General features: G+C 34.4%; 1 protein-coding gene across 3 annotated transcripts in view; it reads right to left on the reverse strand.

Moving 5' to 3' along the window:
• The window catches only part of INPP4B (inositol polyphosphate-4-phosphatase type II B), a 767,278-nt gene that overhangs the window by 71,573 nt on the left and 676,595 nt on the right, over positions 1–19,110 (reverse strand). For all 3 annotated transcript variants that reach the window (XM_031943193.1, XM_031943195.1, XM_031943194.1), the window contains one exon: positions 1,530–1,642. In XM_031943193.1, the coding sequence (XP_031799053.1) occupies positions 1,530–1,642 (113 nt within the window). The remainder of the gene's footprint in view (positions 1–1,529; positions 1,643–19,110) is intronic.

Here is a 19,110-nt window from a genome sequence, read left to right on the forward strand (position 1 = left end):
GCTTTGAACATCAAAGAAATGTTTTTTCTCCCCGTTTGCCCTTCTTCCATTCCTTCCTCTCTCCTTTCCTTTTTTCTTCCTTCCTCCCTCCTTTCTTTCTTTCTTTCTTTCTTTCTTTTCTCTTTCTTTCTTTCTTTTCTCTTTCTTTCTTTCTTTTCTCTTTCTTTCTTTCTTTCTTTTTCTTTTCTCTTTCTTTCTTTCTTTTCTCTTTCTTTCTTTCTTTCTTTCTTTCTTTCTTTCTTTCTTTCTTTCTTTCTTTCTTTCTTTCTTTCTTTCTTTCTTTCTTTCTTTCTTTCTTTCCTTCCTTCCTTCCTTCCTTCCTTCCTTCCTTCCTTCCTTCCTTCTTTCTTCCTTCCTTCCTTCCTCCCTCCCTCTTTTTCTTCCTTCCTTCCTTCCTCCTTTTCTTCTTTTTACCATGTAATAAGTCCCTGATGAGTCTCGAGAATGACCTCACATGTTAACTGATAAATGACAGAGTTATATGCCTTGTTTCACCCATGGGTGCTTGAGCATTCTCTGGATGACTGTCAATTGACAACAAGAAAACTGCTCCCTGGGTTACCTAGATGATTTTTGACCCTAATCCCTGTCATGCTCCAGTCTGGTATGAATCTAAATCAAGGATAAAACTGACCTGAGAAATTAAAAGGTTCTTTTTTCCTCCTCAAGAGTCCACTATAAGGTAAAGAAACCCACTCAAAGAAGCTCCTAGTCATGAAATCTATGCCCCAGCAGAAATTTCTCTGCCAATATCTGTATTAATAGACACAGGAGATCATTAAAGAGACAAAATGGTGATAGGTTTTGCTGGCAGTCTATGTGAAGGCTTTGAAAGCCATTTTGAGTAGAAGCCAAATTATAGTCAATAGTTGTTCAGTTGTTGTTCAGTCATGTCTAACTCTTCATGACCCCATCTGGGGTTTTCTTGGCAAAGATATTGGAGTAGTTGCCACTTCTTTCTTTAGATCATTTTACAAATGAGGAAACTGAGGCAAAATGGTTAAGTAAGTTGCCCAGAATCATATAGCTAGTAAGTGACACTAGGATACTCTATCCATAGTTTCACCTGGTTACTCTTATCTTATTATTTTCCATTATCTGTGCTCTCATGACAGATATGGCAATACTCATATAGCATCATGGCTATATTTAATCTCAGGGTACTCAGCAACATTGAACTTTTGTCTAAAGTACCAACTACATTCAGTTTTCAAGAGAAAAGCTAATGAGTGACAATCACAATTTACTTAACATTTTTTTTCACTCCTTCCATTTTTCACTCTTTTTATTTTCTGTTTCTCAGGATTTTTATTTTTATTTTTGGTGATTTATTGATTGATTTATTGATGATGGAGGCATAGGGGATATCACTGATGAAAAAGAGTCAGAATAATAGAGAATGAAAGGAGGTTGGGTGACCACTCTACAGAGTGGGTGTAGAGCCCTAAGCAATCTAGAGTTGGTCAGTTTTCCTTTCGTGCCCTGGACTCTCTAGTAAGAAGTGATTAAGTCTGATATAAAGAACTTACCGTTGCAGCCAGCCACACGATTTCTACATTTTTTCTCTTTTTGGCCTGGACATTTTGGTAGAGATTTTCTAGTAATCCTTTTAGATCATTTTGTTCTTGAAAATGGGACAGACCTGAAAAAAAGGGAGAAAATAAAAGAGACAAAAGACTCTTGGTACTCTTCTGCTTTCACCTTCTCAACTTTTGTTTGTGCTTCACAGATCTCCAACCCAGAGAAATTCTTTTATTTATTTACCATTCACGTTTCTTGCCTTTACTCTGTTGCAAAGCCCTCACGTCATTCTACTTAATAGGGTCCAGATGAAACACCAATACTCAACAAAGTCATGGAATATGTGTACTTGGAAGTATTTTTCTAAGTCTGTCATTTTATAAATAAGTAAATTAAGGTCAAAGAGGAAATTGGTCTTTGTCTTACAGCTATTAGGTGACAGATCTAGAAGTAATATCCTAGTTTTCTGACTTCAAATCTGATATTCTTTCATTATGAGTTGGTCATTATGAAATTATATCTTTACCTTAGGTTTCCATTTATCCTGATTAAACAAAAGCTAATCTGAATGTTAGAATATCCAAGGGCCATCCTGCACCAATTCCCTCGTTGTACAGATGACGAAGCAAGCTAAGGTTCAAAATAATAAGTATTTTGGCATTTTGGGGACGTTGCTGAATCTAGTACTAGGGAGATGAATTCAAATCCAGTCTCAGATATTTTGTAGTTGTACTGTCATTTAATGCCTGTCTGCTTCTGTCTTCTCATCTGTAAAGTGGTGGTAATAATAATAGCACCTATTTCCCAGATTCTTTTTCAGAATCAAAGGAGATCATATTTGTAAAGTACTACTTATAATAAGACTAGTATTCTTGTCATAATTATTAAAATACAGTCACATAGCTAATTATGTGGTAGGATTAGGATAAGAACCTAGGCTCCCGAGAGCTAGATTAGTGCTCTTTCTAGTAAACAAGAAGAATAGCTTATCACAATTAAAGCTTTTTCCAGAAAACATTATTGTGACTAAATATGCTGACTTTTTGAATTTCCAGGTCTCTAGGAGAAACAAACCTTACCGATTTTCCAAAATAAGTCAGTTTAATTATTAGCATGTTATTGTACTAAGAAGTTTTTCTTGGTTATTTGTTTAGTGACAAAGATTATGAATCACAGAAATACAAATAATGAAAAAGTTCGTAGTTTTTAATTTTCTGTGACAAAAAGAAGCTGTTTGAGATTCACAACCCCACATTTTTTTTGGCAAACAAAGTGGAAAAGGAAGGTGTGAGAGGAACCAGGTCCAAAATCAGACTGTGATACCAACTGGCCCTATGAGCATGAACAAGTCCTTTCTGTGTCCTGGATGACTGGATGATTTCTGGATGATTCATACAATTCCTTTTGGAAAGAAGGAAAGGAGAAAAAAGAGGAGAAGTGGGGGGAGAAGAAATGGGGCAGGAGAAAGAGAAAGAGTAGAGAGGAAGAGGAGAGAGAAGAGAGGAAGAGTAAGAAGAAAATGGGAAGAGAGGGAGGGGGGAAAGGAGGGAGAAAAGTGAGGGAAAGAAAAAGAGAGAGGGAGGAAAGGGAGAAGGAGAGAGAAAGAAAGAAGAGAGGAAGATTGATATCAAGAAGCAGAGAGATAAAAGAGAGGGAGAAGAGGAGGGGAAGGAAGGGAGGTGTCAGTAGAGGAAGAGAGGGAGCACAGAGAAGGACAGAAAGAGAAAGGGGAAAAAGAATGCAAAAGGAGGATAAAGGGAGAGAGGGAGAGGAGGGAGAAAGCCAAGAGGGACTAAAGAGGGAGAGGAGGGGGAAAGCCAAGAGGGAATAAAAAGGGAGGGAGGGGAGAGAGAGCTTTCACAGTGAAATCAAAAGACTGATGGGAAAAAACCCAATAAGGTCTGGGAAGGAGGGCTGCCATCCTTCCCAAACCTATGAAAATGGAGTAGCCAGAGAGAGAGAACATCACAGAGGGATGGTGGTATGCAGCATAGTGGATAAACCACTGGATTTAGTCAGGAACACTTAAGAAAAACCAAGGTTCAAATCCAACCCCTGACATTTACTTACTATGAGTCTTTTCTGAATCTCAGTTACTCTACTGGGTAGAGGGAGGGAGGTCAACAAGATGATATTTTAGGTCCTGCCAAGCTCTAAATCTATGATCCTATGAAATAGTATAGACCCCCCAAAGCCCGAAGTCAAATGTGCCCTCTACCATTTGCCAAAAAAGTAACTTTACATCTGTTACATCACAGTTTCCTTATTTATAAAATAAGTACTCTACCACTTTACCTCACTCACTACATTCTAGTGAGGAAGGTATTTCATAAAGTACTACATAAACATGAGCTTTCTTTCACACATTTATTCAGCAAACATTTATCAGGGGACAAGATGATGCATTAAAAAGAGTCCTAAATTCAAGAGTCTGAAGAAAAGTGGGTTTAAAGCATCTCTGTCACGATTATATGACTGACTTCAGGCAACCCAGAACCTCTGGGACACTCATCTTCCTCATATACAAAATGATATAATACTTGCACGACCTACTACAAAGGGCACCTGTGAGGTTGTAACCTCATTTTACTTATGAATCTACTGAGGGGTGAGCACTCTCCTAGGTGCTGGAAGCGAGGCAAATCTTTATAAGACATGTTGTTGCTCAGTCATTTTTCAGTCATGTCTTACTCTTCCTGGTCCCACTTGGGGTTTCCTTGGCAGAAATACTGGAGTAGTTTGCCATTTTCTTCTCTAACTCATTTTAGAGATGCTGAAACTGAGGCAAACATGGTTAAGTGACTTATTGGGTCACATAGCTTTATGAGGCTGGATTCAAACTCAGATATTTCTGACTGCAGGACTGGTACTCTATACCTTGTATCATTCACCTGCCTTTTTTATATGTCACAAACCCTTCTAATCATGGAACTTATGGTCTATTAGAAGGATGAGAAGGAAAGTCTGTAATGACTTTCATAGAACATTTTAGGATTTAGAAACCACATCATATATATTATCTTATTTGATCTTCAAAAACACTCTGGGATATACCTGCCTCATTTTATATATGAGAAAACTGAGGCTGAGACAACTTAAATAACAACACCCTAATCTTTACAACCTCTCTCAAAGTGATATTGTAATCTTATCTAATCTAATATTCTAATTTAATAGATGAGAAAAATGAGACTAAGACAATGATTTGTCCAACATCATATAAATATTAAATACTTGAGACAAGATTTGAACTCAGATGTTGTTAACTCTGAACCTAGCACACACTCACTCCTTGATACCATGAATCTGACTCTGCTTGAAGATCTTTTGACAAACCTTGATCTACACACATAACACATACCAATGGGCCTTCCTCTCCTAGTTTTCCTTTCTTTATGACATTCCAGAGTCTGGTATAGCTCAGGCACTTTAATTTGCAGCATGTTGTGTTGAAGAGAGTACCAGATTTGGAGTCGGAGGCTTGAGCAGGAAGGAGTCAGATCTTTGCTTCTTTTACTTATCTATATGACTTTGGGTGAGACATAAGGGTAACTTATCTGGGTAAACAGCCTCTTCATCCATAATGCAAGAGTTTCAGATTAGACAGCATCTAAGGTCTGTTCTAGCTTGAAATCTCTGACCCTGCACTTGCTTTCTCTGTCTTTTTAAAGCATCATGTGTATAATAATAACAGCACTATTGCAATGATGATCAATGGTAAAAGACTTAGCTACTGTGATAAAGACAATAATCCCAGGGACCCTTGATGAAAAATCCTTTCTACCTCTAAAGAGAGAATTGAAAAACTTTGAGTACAGAGGGAAGCACAGTTTTTAACATTTCCTTATTTTTATTTTTTAATTGTTATTATTACAACATGGATCACATAAAATTTTTATATGGTTTATCATGCATTATTGATATCATATTACTTGTCTTTTCAACAGGTAGATAGGGAGCTAGAGAAAGGAAGAGAATTTGTAACTCAAAAGTAAAAAGAAAGAATACATAAATAAATAATGATTTGGGGGGAATTTTAAACAAAAATAGCTTCTTTTATATAAGGAGAGCATTTATTTTTATGGGGGCAGATAGAGAAGTAATAATGATATTTGAAACAAAGAAGCAAAGAAAGGAGTGTCAATGAATAATTTCAAACACAGAGAAAAGGGCTAGACTTAAAAATTGGAATGGTGCACAAAAAATAGAGCAATGTTAGAAATATATTAGATTTACAGATATATGTAGATTGAGATATAAATTTAAATACATTTCTATATATATATATATATATCTACAAATAGATAGATATAGATGCATATTCATATCTATCCATCCATCCATCTACTCAAATCTAGGTTGTACACTGGAAAAATTTGCAAGTTCATGTGCTGTTCTCCTTTTCTGTTCTTTGTATAGGGGAACATTTATTTCTGCTAATATTTGTTGTTAATAATTAAAATGAGAGTTAAAAAAATACTTCTTATTTGATTTTCTTTTTTTATCTTCTATCTCTCACTGGAGTTTAAGTCTATGGAGAAGCACAGCTTTTTGTATTTGAAGCCCCAACCCTTAGCAAAGTGTTCTGCCTAGAGTTGACATTTAATAAATATCTGTTGAATGAATAAAAACATCCATAGAACTAACAAAACCTATAGGATTTAACAAGTCCAAACAACCCAATAGACCACTTATAATGTCTTTTTACTTCTAATTCCCCTGAAGAATAAGTTGGAACAGGACAAATATGTTTGCTAGGATAGCTTCATTTTTCAGAGGGAGTTCAAGGAAGCAATGAGTGAGGATTCAGAGGTAATAGTTTCTCATGCCAGCTCTGCCTGGCTTGATGTGTGACCTTGGATAAATTATTTAACCCCTCAATACCTGCTTCCTCATCTGTAAAATGAGCTTTATAACCCTGACTGGCTTCACAGAACTGTGGTGGAAAACAATTAATAAAACTCTTGACAGAGCATGCTGCAATACTGAGTTCTACATCAACAAAAAACAACCATGAGGAGAGTGGGCTTCTCCCAGAAACAGCTGCAGGGGTCAGAACTTGGCTTCATCTGGGTCAGGAAGCCCAGTTTCCCTAAAGTGGATCAGGATTTTATCCAGATTATGTCCAGCAAACATGCATGTACACACACACACACACACACACACACACACACAGAACTCCTCCTTAGCTTCTTTTCTTTGATTTAACAGAGAAGCCCCGCTAACTCTTACTTTCTAACACCGTCTTTCCTTTATGCTATGTTGACTACAGATTTCTTGGATAAAAACTATAGCTCCAAGAAGAATTTCTATTTGAATAATATATGGCAACACAAACTTCATAGAGTGAGAAGATATTTAAAACATTTTTAAGATGGAGACTTTTTATGATTTTATCACCATATTATAATATTCACTAGATGTAGAGCTAAAGTCCAAAGATGTGAATTTCTTCTCATTAGATTTATTAAATTTGAAACAGAGCAATTATGTTGTACCTTGATCACAATTTAAACTGTTAAACCTGAGCAGTGCTTTTTAAAGTGCAACTTTCTGCTGATCATAAAAGTCAAATGTGTGTGTATGTGTGCGTGTGTGTGTGTGTGTGTGTGTGTATGCAAGCATGTAGGTCTGTGTTCTGTGAACCATAGTCCCAAAAAAAGGAAACCATAAATGTTGCTGCACTGCTGGTCTTAGAGTTCAAATCCATCATCAGACACTCAGTATTTGTGGGACCCTGGACAAATCACTTAATAGCTTATTTGCCTCAGTTTCCTCATCTGTAAAATGATCAGGAGAAGGAAATGGCAAACTCTTCCAGTATCTCCACTCAGAGACAACCATGACTGTAATAATAACAATACAATATCCGGAAGGTGGCAGCTAATCATTCTGTTGTATTCTGCCCTGGTAGAGAACAGGGTGACAGGGATAGTGAAAGAGGACTAGAGAAAATACCAAAATATGAAATTATAATGTAGCAGTTTTAAGGATTTATGCAAGGGAAAAAAAACCTTTATGTGATTAGATCTTTTCCAAAGGAGAATGGGATAGAGAATAGCGATGGTGAAAGACAACTAGAGAAAATACCAAAATACGAAATTATGATGTAGTAACTTTAGGATTTATGCAAGGAAAAAAAAACTCTCCATGTGATTAGATCTCCTCCTAAGGGAAATCTGATAGAGAATAGGGATAGTGAAAGAGAACTAGAGAAAATACCAAAATACTAAATTATAATGTAGCAACTTTAGGATTTATGCAAGGAAAAAAAAACCCTCTATGTGATTAGATCTATTCCAAAAGGCACAATGGATTCCTCATGAAAAGTCTTCACTTTGTGGGGCTGTAGATCAAAGCTTCTTAAACTATGGGTTACAATTCCATATGGAGTCACATAACTGAATGTGAGGTCGCAAAATTATGACCTGTTATCAGAAAATGTTTGATTTTCTTTTACCTATACTTTTACATACTTAAAAATTTGGGGATGCATAAAAATTTCTTGAACAAAAAGAAGTCTTGAGTAGAAGCTGAAAAAGCCCTCCTATAGATGACATTTTTGGTCATTTATAGATTGGACCAGATAATCTTTAAATTTCCAATTTACAGTCTTAGAGGGCAGACAAGACAGAGTGTGTTGCTAAGACAAATTTAAAATTATTGGGAAAGAGCTTAAAAGTGACAACTGGACATGACAACAGAAGTCTAATCACTGCAGAGGAAAGACAAAATATTCCTATTCCCATATTTAGAATCCTTGTGAGACAGAGGAATGAGGACTGACTGGGACTCAGAAAATCTATGTGGTTTCCTTGCTCATGGCCTTGGGCTGCTGAGCTTTGTCAGAGAAAGCCATGGAAGTGAGCTGATTTCCTGCCATACAAATTTATGGTGCACAACCCCAGCAGAGCCCTTGGTGCTGTTTGACAATCTGTCTAGTCTATTCAATGACTCTGTCTCCATCCCCCACAGTGACAGTTCTGCTCATATTCATTTCTCTTCACATTCCCCACCATCCATCTCACATCCACATGTAAGAACAAATGACCACTTCCTCTCCCTCACTGAGGCCATACAGCCTGAACTCACCTCATCTACTCTCCTTAATTGCTCAAAACTTTTAAATACCACCTATTTTCTTTTTTCTCTTCTTACAGAAAAAAGAGGTCGTCTTATTCTTGATTAACATGAATTCCCTTTCACTATTGCCTCTATCATCCTTTCCATTACTTTCAGAAACTTCTTCTGAGTAATCATTGTTTTCCCCCCCTCCCCTCACAATCCAAGAAATTCAGATTTTCCTTTTCCATTGGTTTCTTCTCATTTTTCTGGAAATAAAGTCAGGACTTCCCAATTCTAAAACAAACACGAACACAAAAACAAAACCCCAGCAACCCTATCTTTCTACTACGTCCAGATGCTATCTTTTCTTTTTCTTACTGCTAAGGTCTTTGAAGAGAAATTGTCTATATTAAACAACTCCACCTTTTCACCATCCATTCAGAATAAGTGAGCAATAATTACTCCCTGTAAAAACCTCCAGTGAAAGGGAACCCACTGCCTCCCAGAGTCATCCATTAACAGAGCAAGCAGAATTTACCTGATTCTTCTATAAGGGAATCCTTCAAATATCTTCCAATTGATATTATGTCCAACTAAGTCTTCTCTTCTCCAAGATAAATATTCTAAATGTCTCCAAATTATCCCCACATGATATAGTTTTAAGCCTTGTGACTGTCCTATTAAGCCTTCTCTGGACACAATTTATCTGGCAAATATCCAGAGGAATTCTTACCAAGGCAGAAGAAAGAAGCATTATCACTATTTCTCAATGTGGACATTGTTTCTCTTGGTGTCTCCTAAAATTCCTTCTGCTTTTTTGGGGGGGTTACAATGGCATATATCAAGCTTTTTAACCACAAGAACACTCCATTATTTTTCAAATTGCTTTTGAGTTTCATCTCCTCAGTCTTGTATTTGTGAAGTTGCTTTTTTGAATCCAGGTGTAGGATTTTATATTTATTCTATCCAATCACCCATCAGGACACTAGGGCCTGCCCAGTATGAGTACCTAGGTATATGTCCTATTGTTAGTCTCTTTTTCCCATCAGGAATAGTGACCTTTTGGGCTATAATGCCAAAGTTCTTTCTTTCTTTACTCCTGCCTCATTCTAGATCTTACATTGGGTATAATAATAATAATAATAATAATAATAATATATATACACACATACATATATACATATATTATATTTTAATAATATAATATATCCATATAAGTATGTATATATATATATATATATATATATATATACATATAAATACAAATACACTTAATTACTATAAGCCACCAGGCAGCATGATATCATGGATAGTAGACCAACTCTGGAGCTAGGAAAAACTGGGTCCAAGTTTTGCCTCTGGGAATGTGGGGACCTTGGCAAATCATTTAAACTTTCAATGTTCTAGGCAACTTTCTAAGACAATGGTTTGAAGAGCTATTTTGATCTGTATTGGTAGAGGGAGTTGAATTATCTGGGAGATTCCTAACCTAATGATCCAGACCCAACCCCTTGCCTATAATTACTGGAATAGGTATAGCAATCTATGGCCCAAGGGTCCTACTCACTATTCCTGTGACTGCCTAAATTAAAAGTCTCTTTCCTGAAGACTTTCCATTGTTTTATATATCTATTTCAATGTGAGCTCCTACAGAATAGAGCCTGTTTCACTTCTATATTTATATCTCCTAGAATCTAGCACAGGACCTAGGCACATGGAAATAAATTTTCTCTCATTGACTGATTATCTTATAAAAGGTCACTTTTATTAGGTTAAGCCCAAGTATTTCAGCCTATCAAGGTCTCTCCAGTTTCTAAATTTGCCATCCAATATACTATCCACCTCTCAGTCTATGGTCAACTACAGAGGGAATACACATAATATAACTAAGCCTTCTTTTTCTTCTCATGGTTATATATTGAAATAGATTTTCATTAATACTGAATAGTATAATGCACCAATTTCCCAACATGTTTTCCTTTCTCATCATTTTTTCTCTTGTCTTTTCTTCAATCAAATTTATCTTTCTTCTTTTTAACTCTGCTCATGACAGTTCTAGTCTCAATCATCTTCAGTTGCTTCTGAGTAAACTTTGCCTGGTTCTTGAAATCCCCTTCAACTTAAGGAATCCCTGCCTTTTCAGCTTTAGCTCAATACCCTCTTTTAACCTCTCTATATATTGAGATAGCTTAGTGAAAAAAGTAGATAGAGCACTGGACTTGGATTCAATAAGATCTGATTATCACCAGGCTTTCTCAGCCTTTGTTTCCTTATCTGTAAATTGAAGATTTATAAATTGAGATAGTAGCACCTTCCTCACAGAGTTGTTGTAATGCTCAAATGAGATACCTATGTAAAATACTCTGGAAATCTTAGAAACACTATGTAAATGAAAGAGATAAAGTTATTATTATAACTCATATATAATATACTATTATTACTTATATATAACTTACATATTATACATAATATATAAATTATATATTATACATGTGGAACATTTCTCTTCTCTTCTTCGTCTGTCTTTGTTTTTGTCCTTCCTTCTTTTTTGCTGAATTTATATCTATCTATCTAACTTCTAACTCAAAAGTTACCTTTACTTATCTCCTTTTACTTCAGACCTCTTTACTTTGTACCTCTTTTATTCTGTTAACATATATTTTTGGGGATTGTATACACACACATATTTGTTTCCTATTGTCTTACTAGACCATAAGCACAGATACCAAATGTCAACTGAAATACATTTGTCCTCTATGGACAGAGAAATAATACAAAGTAGATGTCTAATAAAACATTTGATGACAACTTAAAATTAATCTTGGTTCTTTCACTGGATCTACCTTGGGAAAGTAACCACTTTTCTGAACTTTGGACTACTCAATTGTGAAATGAGTTCCTTTCCATACCTTCATTTAAGTATGTAGCTGATACATCTCTTCACACAAGTGTACTACTCTTAACTTCTCCATCATCCTCCTACATTGGATATTTCCTCCCGCTCTGTTTTCCATTTCCTCTTTGTGTCTTTTCTTCTCTAGATTATAAACTCCTTGAGGACAAAGACTGTTTTTTTCTTTTCATTTTTTTCATCCCTAGTGCTTAGTACAGTGCCTGGCACATAACAGGCATTTACTAAATGCTTACTGACTAACCAGATCATATGTAAGATGCCTTCCAGCTCTGAAATCATATGAACATTACTATTTTCCAACATTAAATCTCTCCTTTAATTCTGTGTAAAACTTACATAAATAACATTCATTAGCAAGCAAACAAATGCAAATTAAATGAAAGCTGATAGAGATGGTTTAAAATTGGAAAATCTAATTCTTTGGGATGCATTAAAAACTTGAAAAAATAAACAAAACTCCATTGAAACTGTTTCCTGAAGAATTATTTCCAAACTGCAAATTAAAAAAGCAATATAAGAAAACAAATATCAAAACTCTCAGACTGATCATAGTTGAATGATATCTTTGATCCACAGACTTTCATCTTTTTTCTCAAATGAATTTTATACTTCTGATCACCCATGGCAAAAACTTGAAAGGTAATTTAAAAAATACATAAAAAGAAATCTCCTCTGACTCAGTTATTATAAATACAGGCTACAGGACTTGGTGGTAAGGAAAGATGGTAGAATTATAATGGATGAATTCTTTTGTAATTTTGTATTATTTTAAGAGCCATGAATGTATTATTTAATGATGTCCAGATTTCTTTTGATAGTATAAACCTGGTTTCTGAAAAGAGAATCATACACAGAATCATAGGATTGCAATACTGAAGATTTCAGGGCCATCTGTTCCAACCTGAATTTAACTAAGCACACCTCGTATAATAATACTGGGAATAAATGGTCATGTAGCCCTTGCTTGGAACCATTAAATGAGGCTTCAGTCTCCTAAGACCATCCTAATTCATGTTGGCACTATTCAAATTATTAGCAATTTCTAGCTTATATGCAACTTAAATCTCCTTTTGTTTCTCTCTTTCCCTCCCTCCCTCCTTCCCTTTGTCTCTCCCTCTCCCTTTCCCTCTCTCTCTCTCTCTTTATATATATATATATATATACACACACACATACATGCATATCTATTTACACATATCTAATTTAAAGCAGTAACAAATATGATCCATTTTCTCATTACATCTCTTTGTTTTCTTCTGTACACTTAAGAAAAATTTACTAGTACTCTTTTGGGGGTTTATCTATCACTGCCCTCTAACCTATTGTCCTCCTCTATTCCTTCCTTGTACTAAAGTCTTTAAAAACTTCCTTGTTCTTTCAACTGATTTTCAAGTGGAATGGTCTCTTAACATCTCAGCATCCTGATTACCCTCCTTTGTGTTCACTTAAGCCATAAATGTGCAAGATATATTATATTGTTTTGTATTAAATGGATGTACACTCACAAAATTTTATTTTTTAAAGGTTATTGACTCCTTAATCACAAAGGACATTATTTTTATTCATCTAACTTATGAACTTTAAACAACTCAAGTAATATAAAATCCATTCTGCAAAACAGAAGGAGTATATCACTTTATAAATTTAAAACATAAAGCCATTTAAAAAACACATTAGAATATGTTGGGGGATATCTGGTCATCAATGTCCTCTCAAAATTGTGATATCCAGAACTAAACACATTAATATAGATGTGGTTTGATCAGGGCAATATATGACAAGACTAATAGTTCCTTTTGTCTGGATATTTAGACTCATTACAATTACTTCACTAAGAAAGTTTTTTCTATTATAGATCCTATATCTTTTTTAGCATGAAGTGCACAAGTTTAGTCATTTCTCCTTTATATTCCTCAACACAAAATAATCATTTCTCAAAGGATTAAAAAAGTGACACAGAGAGTCACTTTGAAGAGGAAGATTGCCTCCCAAAAAGGAAAAAGAGAAAGGTAAGGATTAGGGAAAACTGATATAGTTATAATACATTTGGTTCTTGTCTTTGTGTCCTAAGATGGTACTTGTGTCGTATTTCTGCATGATCCTATAATATCAACAGTTCCAAGAAAGATGATAAGTCTCTTAAGATTCTCATACCTCTTATTCTTGCTCAACCATTTAACACAGGAATCAAAAGCAAAAGATATAGCCCTAAATGACATCCAAATAGTTATGTGAAAGAAAAGGATAACAATGAGAAAAAAATACCAAGATGTTTTTGTTGATGTTAATGTAATCTTTGGAGGAAAATTTTTAATTTTTCAAGTGTTCACTAAGAAAATAAAGTAAAATTAATGGCCTTAAGAATATATTTTTTTCAAAAAAATAGAGAATTATTGAATAAAAATAGAAAAAACTTGACAACTAGAGCAGAAGTAGATAAACTATAAAATAAATACAATAAAAATAAATAAATATTGGGGGGAAGACTAACAAAAACGAATATACCTTTAGCTAACTTTTTAAAAAGAAAAAAATGTAAATTGTCCAAATAAAAGATGAACAAGGTAAATTCATAATACAGCTAATTTACAAGTTATCAGAACCTACATTAGCCAGAAATACATGTTTGATGGAAATTATTTTCTATAAAAATATAAAGTATGCAGAAATTAAAATCTTAAATCACCTCACAAAGTAAAAATGAACCATCCAAATTTGGGATTAGGGAATCAGCAAGATAGTTTATAGGGTGAATTAAATTAGACATTTAAAATAATTAGTATCCATTGAATTGTCCTCAATAACTGATAAAATAATGATTAAAATAATAAAATAACACTCTTTTTATGTGTCAAGGGACACATAATAGCTAAATCAGGAAAAATAAAGCAGAATAGGAGAATTATATGCCAATCTCACTAATGCATATTAAGACAAACATTTTAAATAAAACTATACCATAACATATTTGGATATTGACATAGCCAAAATAAAATATTCACTGTGACAAAATTAGATTTAAACCATGGAAGCAAGAATAACAACATCAGAATAACAATTTTTTTTAGCATAGTATTCACATTAAAACCAAAAACAATGGGAAAAAAACATATCTAGATTTTCAGAAAAGTTTACTTTAGTATAACATTAATTTGTGCTAAATTCCTCAAAATATGTGAAAAAAGGTAATTTTAATATAAAATATATAGATATGTATAAGTTACGGCACTAGATACAACATCTAGAGAAACATGAGAAGCATTCACAATAAATATGAGTAAAACAAGACTATGCCAATTTGGCCCACTATTTGACAGTTATAGAAATGGTAGTAAAAACAATGAAAGAAATATATGAAAGGTATAACAATCAGAAAAGAGACAAAATGAGCCTTATTTGCAGATGGAATGATGATTTATTTAGAAAATCTCAGAGAATTATCAAAGAAACTAAGTGAAATAATTATTTCAGTAAAGTGGCTGAATATAACCTAATTCTTTTTTTTAAATCATCATTTCAGTGTAACAATGGTAAAAACAAAGAGGAAATAAAAGAAAGAGAAATCTGACTTAAAATATCTTCAAAATGAACAAAATACTAGAAGTCAATCTGTCAAGATGCACTTTAGAATTGTAAATAGTATTACAAAATATCCCTTTAAAGACATATAATTGGAGGTATAGCCATTACTTATGGTTGGGCAAAAACATATTGAGAAACAAAGAGGATTGCATTAATGGAATTGAGCAACCCAGAGAAACATGAAAATAATTGTATGAATTGATGCAGAATGAAGTAAGCTGAACAGGAAAAAAGAAATGCAAAGTGACTATAACAATATTACAAAAAGGATAAAAAATATGCCTAAATGCTGTATGATTATAATGATCAAATTCTTATTTTCAGAAAAGAGATGAGATGTTATGGTCCACCTCTCTGCCATACTTTTAAAACTGTAAGCCTTTTCATTCACTCTGCAGATGAATTTCTTGTTCTATTTCCCTAGTAAGAATGTGATCTCTGTGAAACCAGGCGAAGCCTGTTTTTTCTCATGTAGCATAATGTTTGGCACATAATAGGAACATAATATATACTATTCATTCATTCTTATAAAATGTTGCCTAAAATGTTACAGCCTCTTTCAAATGAGTCAGTTTTAATTTTACTGTGTCCATTCCTCCTTCCCTTCTCTCCCTCCTTCCTTCCTTCCTTTTCTTTTTCCTTTTTTCCCCCTTACCTTTGCTTTCCTTCCTCCCTCCCTCCCTTCCTCCTTTCTTTCTTTTTCTCTAACAAGAAAAGGCTCAGTGGCGAAGGGAAAAGCAATATATTTGGAAATGGTTGGTGAAAAAATAAAGAGAATGAATGAGAGTGAAGATTCTGTGAATAAATGACAAATTAAGAGCTACTTAGAAGCACATCTTTCTTTTCAATGCACATCTTTATGTTATGGTACAAAGGTTATTAAATTGGGCATCAGAGGACCTATGTTCAGATCACAAATGTTATTTTTTAGCTATCTGGTCATCTTGGATCAATGTAGTATCATTGTTCCAGTTTAATTTCCTCAACTCAACAGTGAGGAGCTTACCTAACTAATCTTCCTAGTTTTAAATCCTGTGATCTATTCTTACATTAAAAAAAAAAAAGATCTTATATCTTTGTAGACCCTTCTCACCTACCACTTTGTCATTATTTCCTTAAAAAATTTGAGCACCTTGAAGGGAGAGGCTCTTCCATCTACCTTGTCTATTCTTCCCGATGCCCATCTCTGTGTTTGACCCTCAGGTATGCTGTAAATTCTGAAGGAGTTGAGTTCAAATCAGAGAGTTCTCTTTGTTTTCAGGAGCCGTGACAATCTTCATTGAGATGTTTATTCCAAAACTGCTCATAAAGTAGCTTCAATCTCATCATCTGAACATTGCACACCTGTTAATAATCATCATCTACACCTTCAAAGTATATACTCAAATGTGTTAAAAGTCTTTGAAGAACCGATTTGCGTAGAAACAAAGTTGAAAGTGAAATCTGAGAATACCTCTAAGTGTGGATATTATAAATAATGTAAACAGAAAAAACTCTCAGTGAAGTTAGAATATGAAGTCCCATCCTCTCCTCACCATGGCAACCAGAGGAGGGGGAAGAATATTTAAACTGATGAGAAAATGAACATTGTTCCATCCATTTTCATTCTTTAATTTAGACTTGGAGACAAAGAAGTAGTCAAAGATTTCCCACACGGTAAATTTCTTTTTGCTATTAAAAATTAATATTAAGTGTTGAGGGCAAATAGCCAATTATAATTAAAATCTAAATGCAAAGCATTCTAAGTCATTTGAGTGTATGGATATGCAGGCATAGCTGCTCTAAAAGAAAGTTTTGTTTTGGGATTCAGTAAGTGCTGGAAGAAATTCCAAAAGGAAGTCACCTCAGTCAGACTATTGAACTACCTTATGCTATTTTGTCAAAGAAATATCAATAGCAGTTCAAAAGGCCTTTGAAGTCATCTGGACCAGTAGCTTCATGGTCCCCCAAATCCATCCCACCTTTCAAACTTTTCTCTTTTCTTTCTCAAGGGCACTATTATCTTTCCAATCACCCAGATTCACAACCTCAGCATTATCCCTGACACCTCACTCTCCCTTATCTCATATATAAAACCAGTTATCGAATCTTGTCATTTCTCTCTCTTCAATATCACTCAAATCTGTCCCTTTTTTCCTACTGACATGTCTACCGACCTAATTCAGGCTTCCATCACTCCTTGCCCGGACTATTGCAAAAGGCTCCTAATTGGTCTCCCTGCTTCAAGTCCGTTTCATCTCCTATCCATCCTTCACCCAAATGCCAAATTGATTTTCCAAAAGTGCAGGTTTGGCCATATCATTCCTCAACTCAATAAAGTCCAATAGCTCCCTAATGCCTTTAGGATCCAATATAAGCACTCCTTTTGGCTTTCTAATTTTATTATACATTATTCTTTTTCCTGCATCCTAATGTCCAGTCAAACTGACCTTCTTTCTGTTTACTCTCATGACACTCCATCTTCTGTCACTATATCTCATCTCTATCTTTTAGAATCTCTTATTTTCTTCAGAACTATGCTTAAATAACATTTTTTATGTCAGGTCTTTCTCAATCCCTCCAGTTTTTCTTCCCTTTGCCCTTCAAATTTATTTTGCATATGCTTGTTTTTGTATAGTTTTTCTCTCTAGAAACAACATAAACCCCCTCAAAAATGGGTATTATTTGATTTGAGGCTTTTTATTCCCAGCACTTTGCATGGTGACTTTCACATAAAAGGGGGTAATAAATGTTTGATGACTAAGTTTGTTGCCCAAGTTAATTCCAGTAGCAAGTAGAGAAACCAGCAGTCAAAACTCATAAAGATCATACTTTGAATTCAGTGTTTTGCCATTGAAAAACATTGCCTCAATCAATCAATCAACCCTTTTAAAGAGTCTATGTTCCATACTTTGTGCTAAGCATCTCACTGAAAAAAATTTTTGTATTCAATACTCAATTCTCTTTAGATAGTTCTGAAGATTTTTCTGCTTGCAAGTTCCCAGTCCCAAATATGCTCCCCTTACTCTCAGCAGATGTTGTACTTCTTAATTTACGGAGAATATCAAAATCACTATATAAGCTTGCTAAATTCCTTTCTACTCCACACTTTAAAATTTCTTTGTTTCTACCTATATTTTTCTTCTTCCTTATAACCTCAGAAGAAGTTTTCTTCCTACTTATCAATTCTAACCTCCTGTGTTTATGTTCTGATTCCATTCATCTTCCTCTCTATTCATTTCCTTACCCTCACTTCTCATCATAAATCTTTAATTCATTATTCCTTCTCTTTAGACTTCAATTATTTCTCTCTTCTATAGCTCACTATCCTTTTCTGACAAATATATAATTTCATCTATGCTAAGAAAACATTCCCATTACCCTTCTGCATCTTGAACTACCTCTATTCTATTGCTCAGAAGATGGAAAGGGTAGTTACACCCTTTGAAAACGCCTGTAAAAGTAAGCCAAAAGGCCTATTTCTTATTTTATTTGAAGAGCGAAATTCTTTTGGGAGTGTAGTTGCCAGTTTAGTGGCCTTAAATTGTTTGACTTCCAAGGAGAGCATAAACCATAGGGTAGAAGTATAAACCTGGGAAAGATTATCTAAGGCCCTGTAGGAGACAGGGTAGACAGAATGGCAGTATTACATCCATTGTTACCCTAGAATTTAATTTCCTTTTGATGGGAGTCAATAGACTATTTATAGATTTTCTGTATCTATTCATGAGTTTCTGTAAAATCTTTGCATCTTTGATTTTTCTGCAGTGTTAAAAGAAGAATGTCCTTTACCAAATATATATTTGTTACCTTAAGTACTTGTATGGCAGCTAGAGACCTCATCACTTGTGTTTGTGGAAATACAGATATGAATCTATTTGGAAATTTCCTAGAGTAAACTCCAAATGTTACTTTATAAATCGAAAGAAATTTCAACTCTTTGGAATCAACACCTAATAATAAATCTCATTTTTATGAGTCCCAGAATGTTAGTGGAGGGTTAAATGGAAAATGCCCATTTTATTTTATTATTGTTTATTTACAATGAC

This window comes from Sarcophilus harrisii, chromosome 6 (assembly GCF_902635505.1).
Source record: "Sarcophilus harrisii chromosome 6, mSarHar1.11, whole genome shotgun sequence".
Taxonomy (NCBI): domain Eukaryota; kingdom Metazoa; phylum Chordata; class Mammalia; order Dasyuromorphia; family Dasyuridae; genus Sarcophilus; species Sarcophilus harrisii.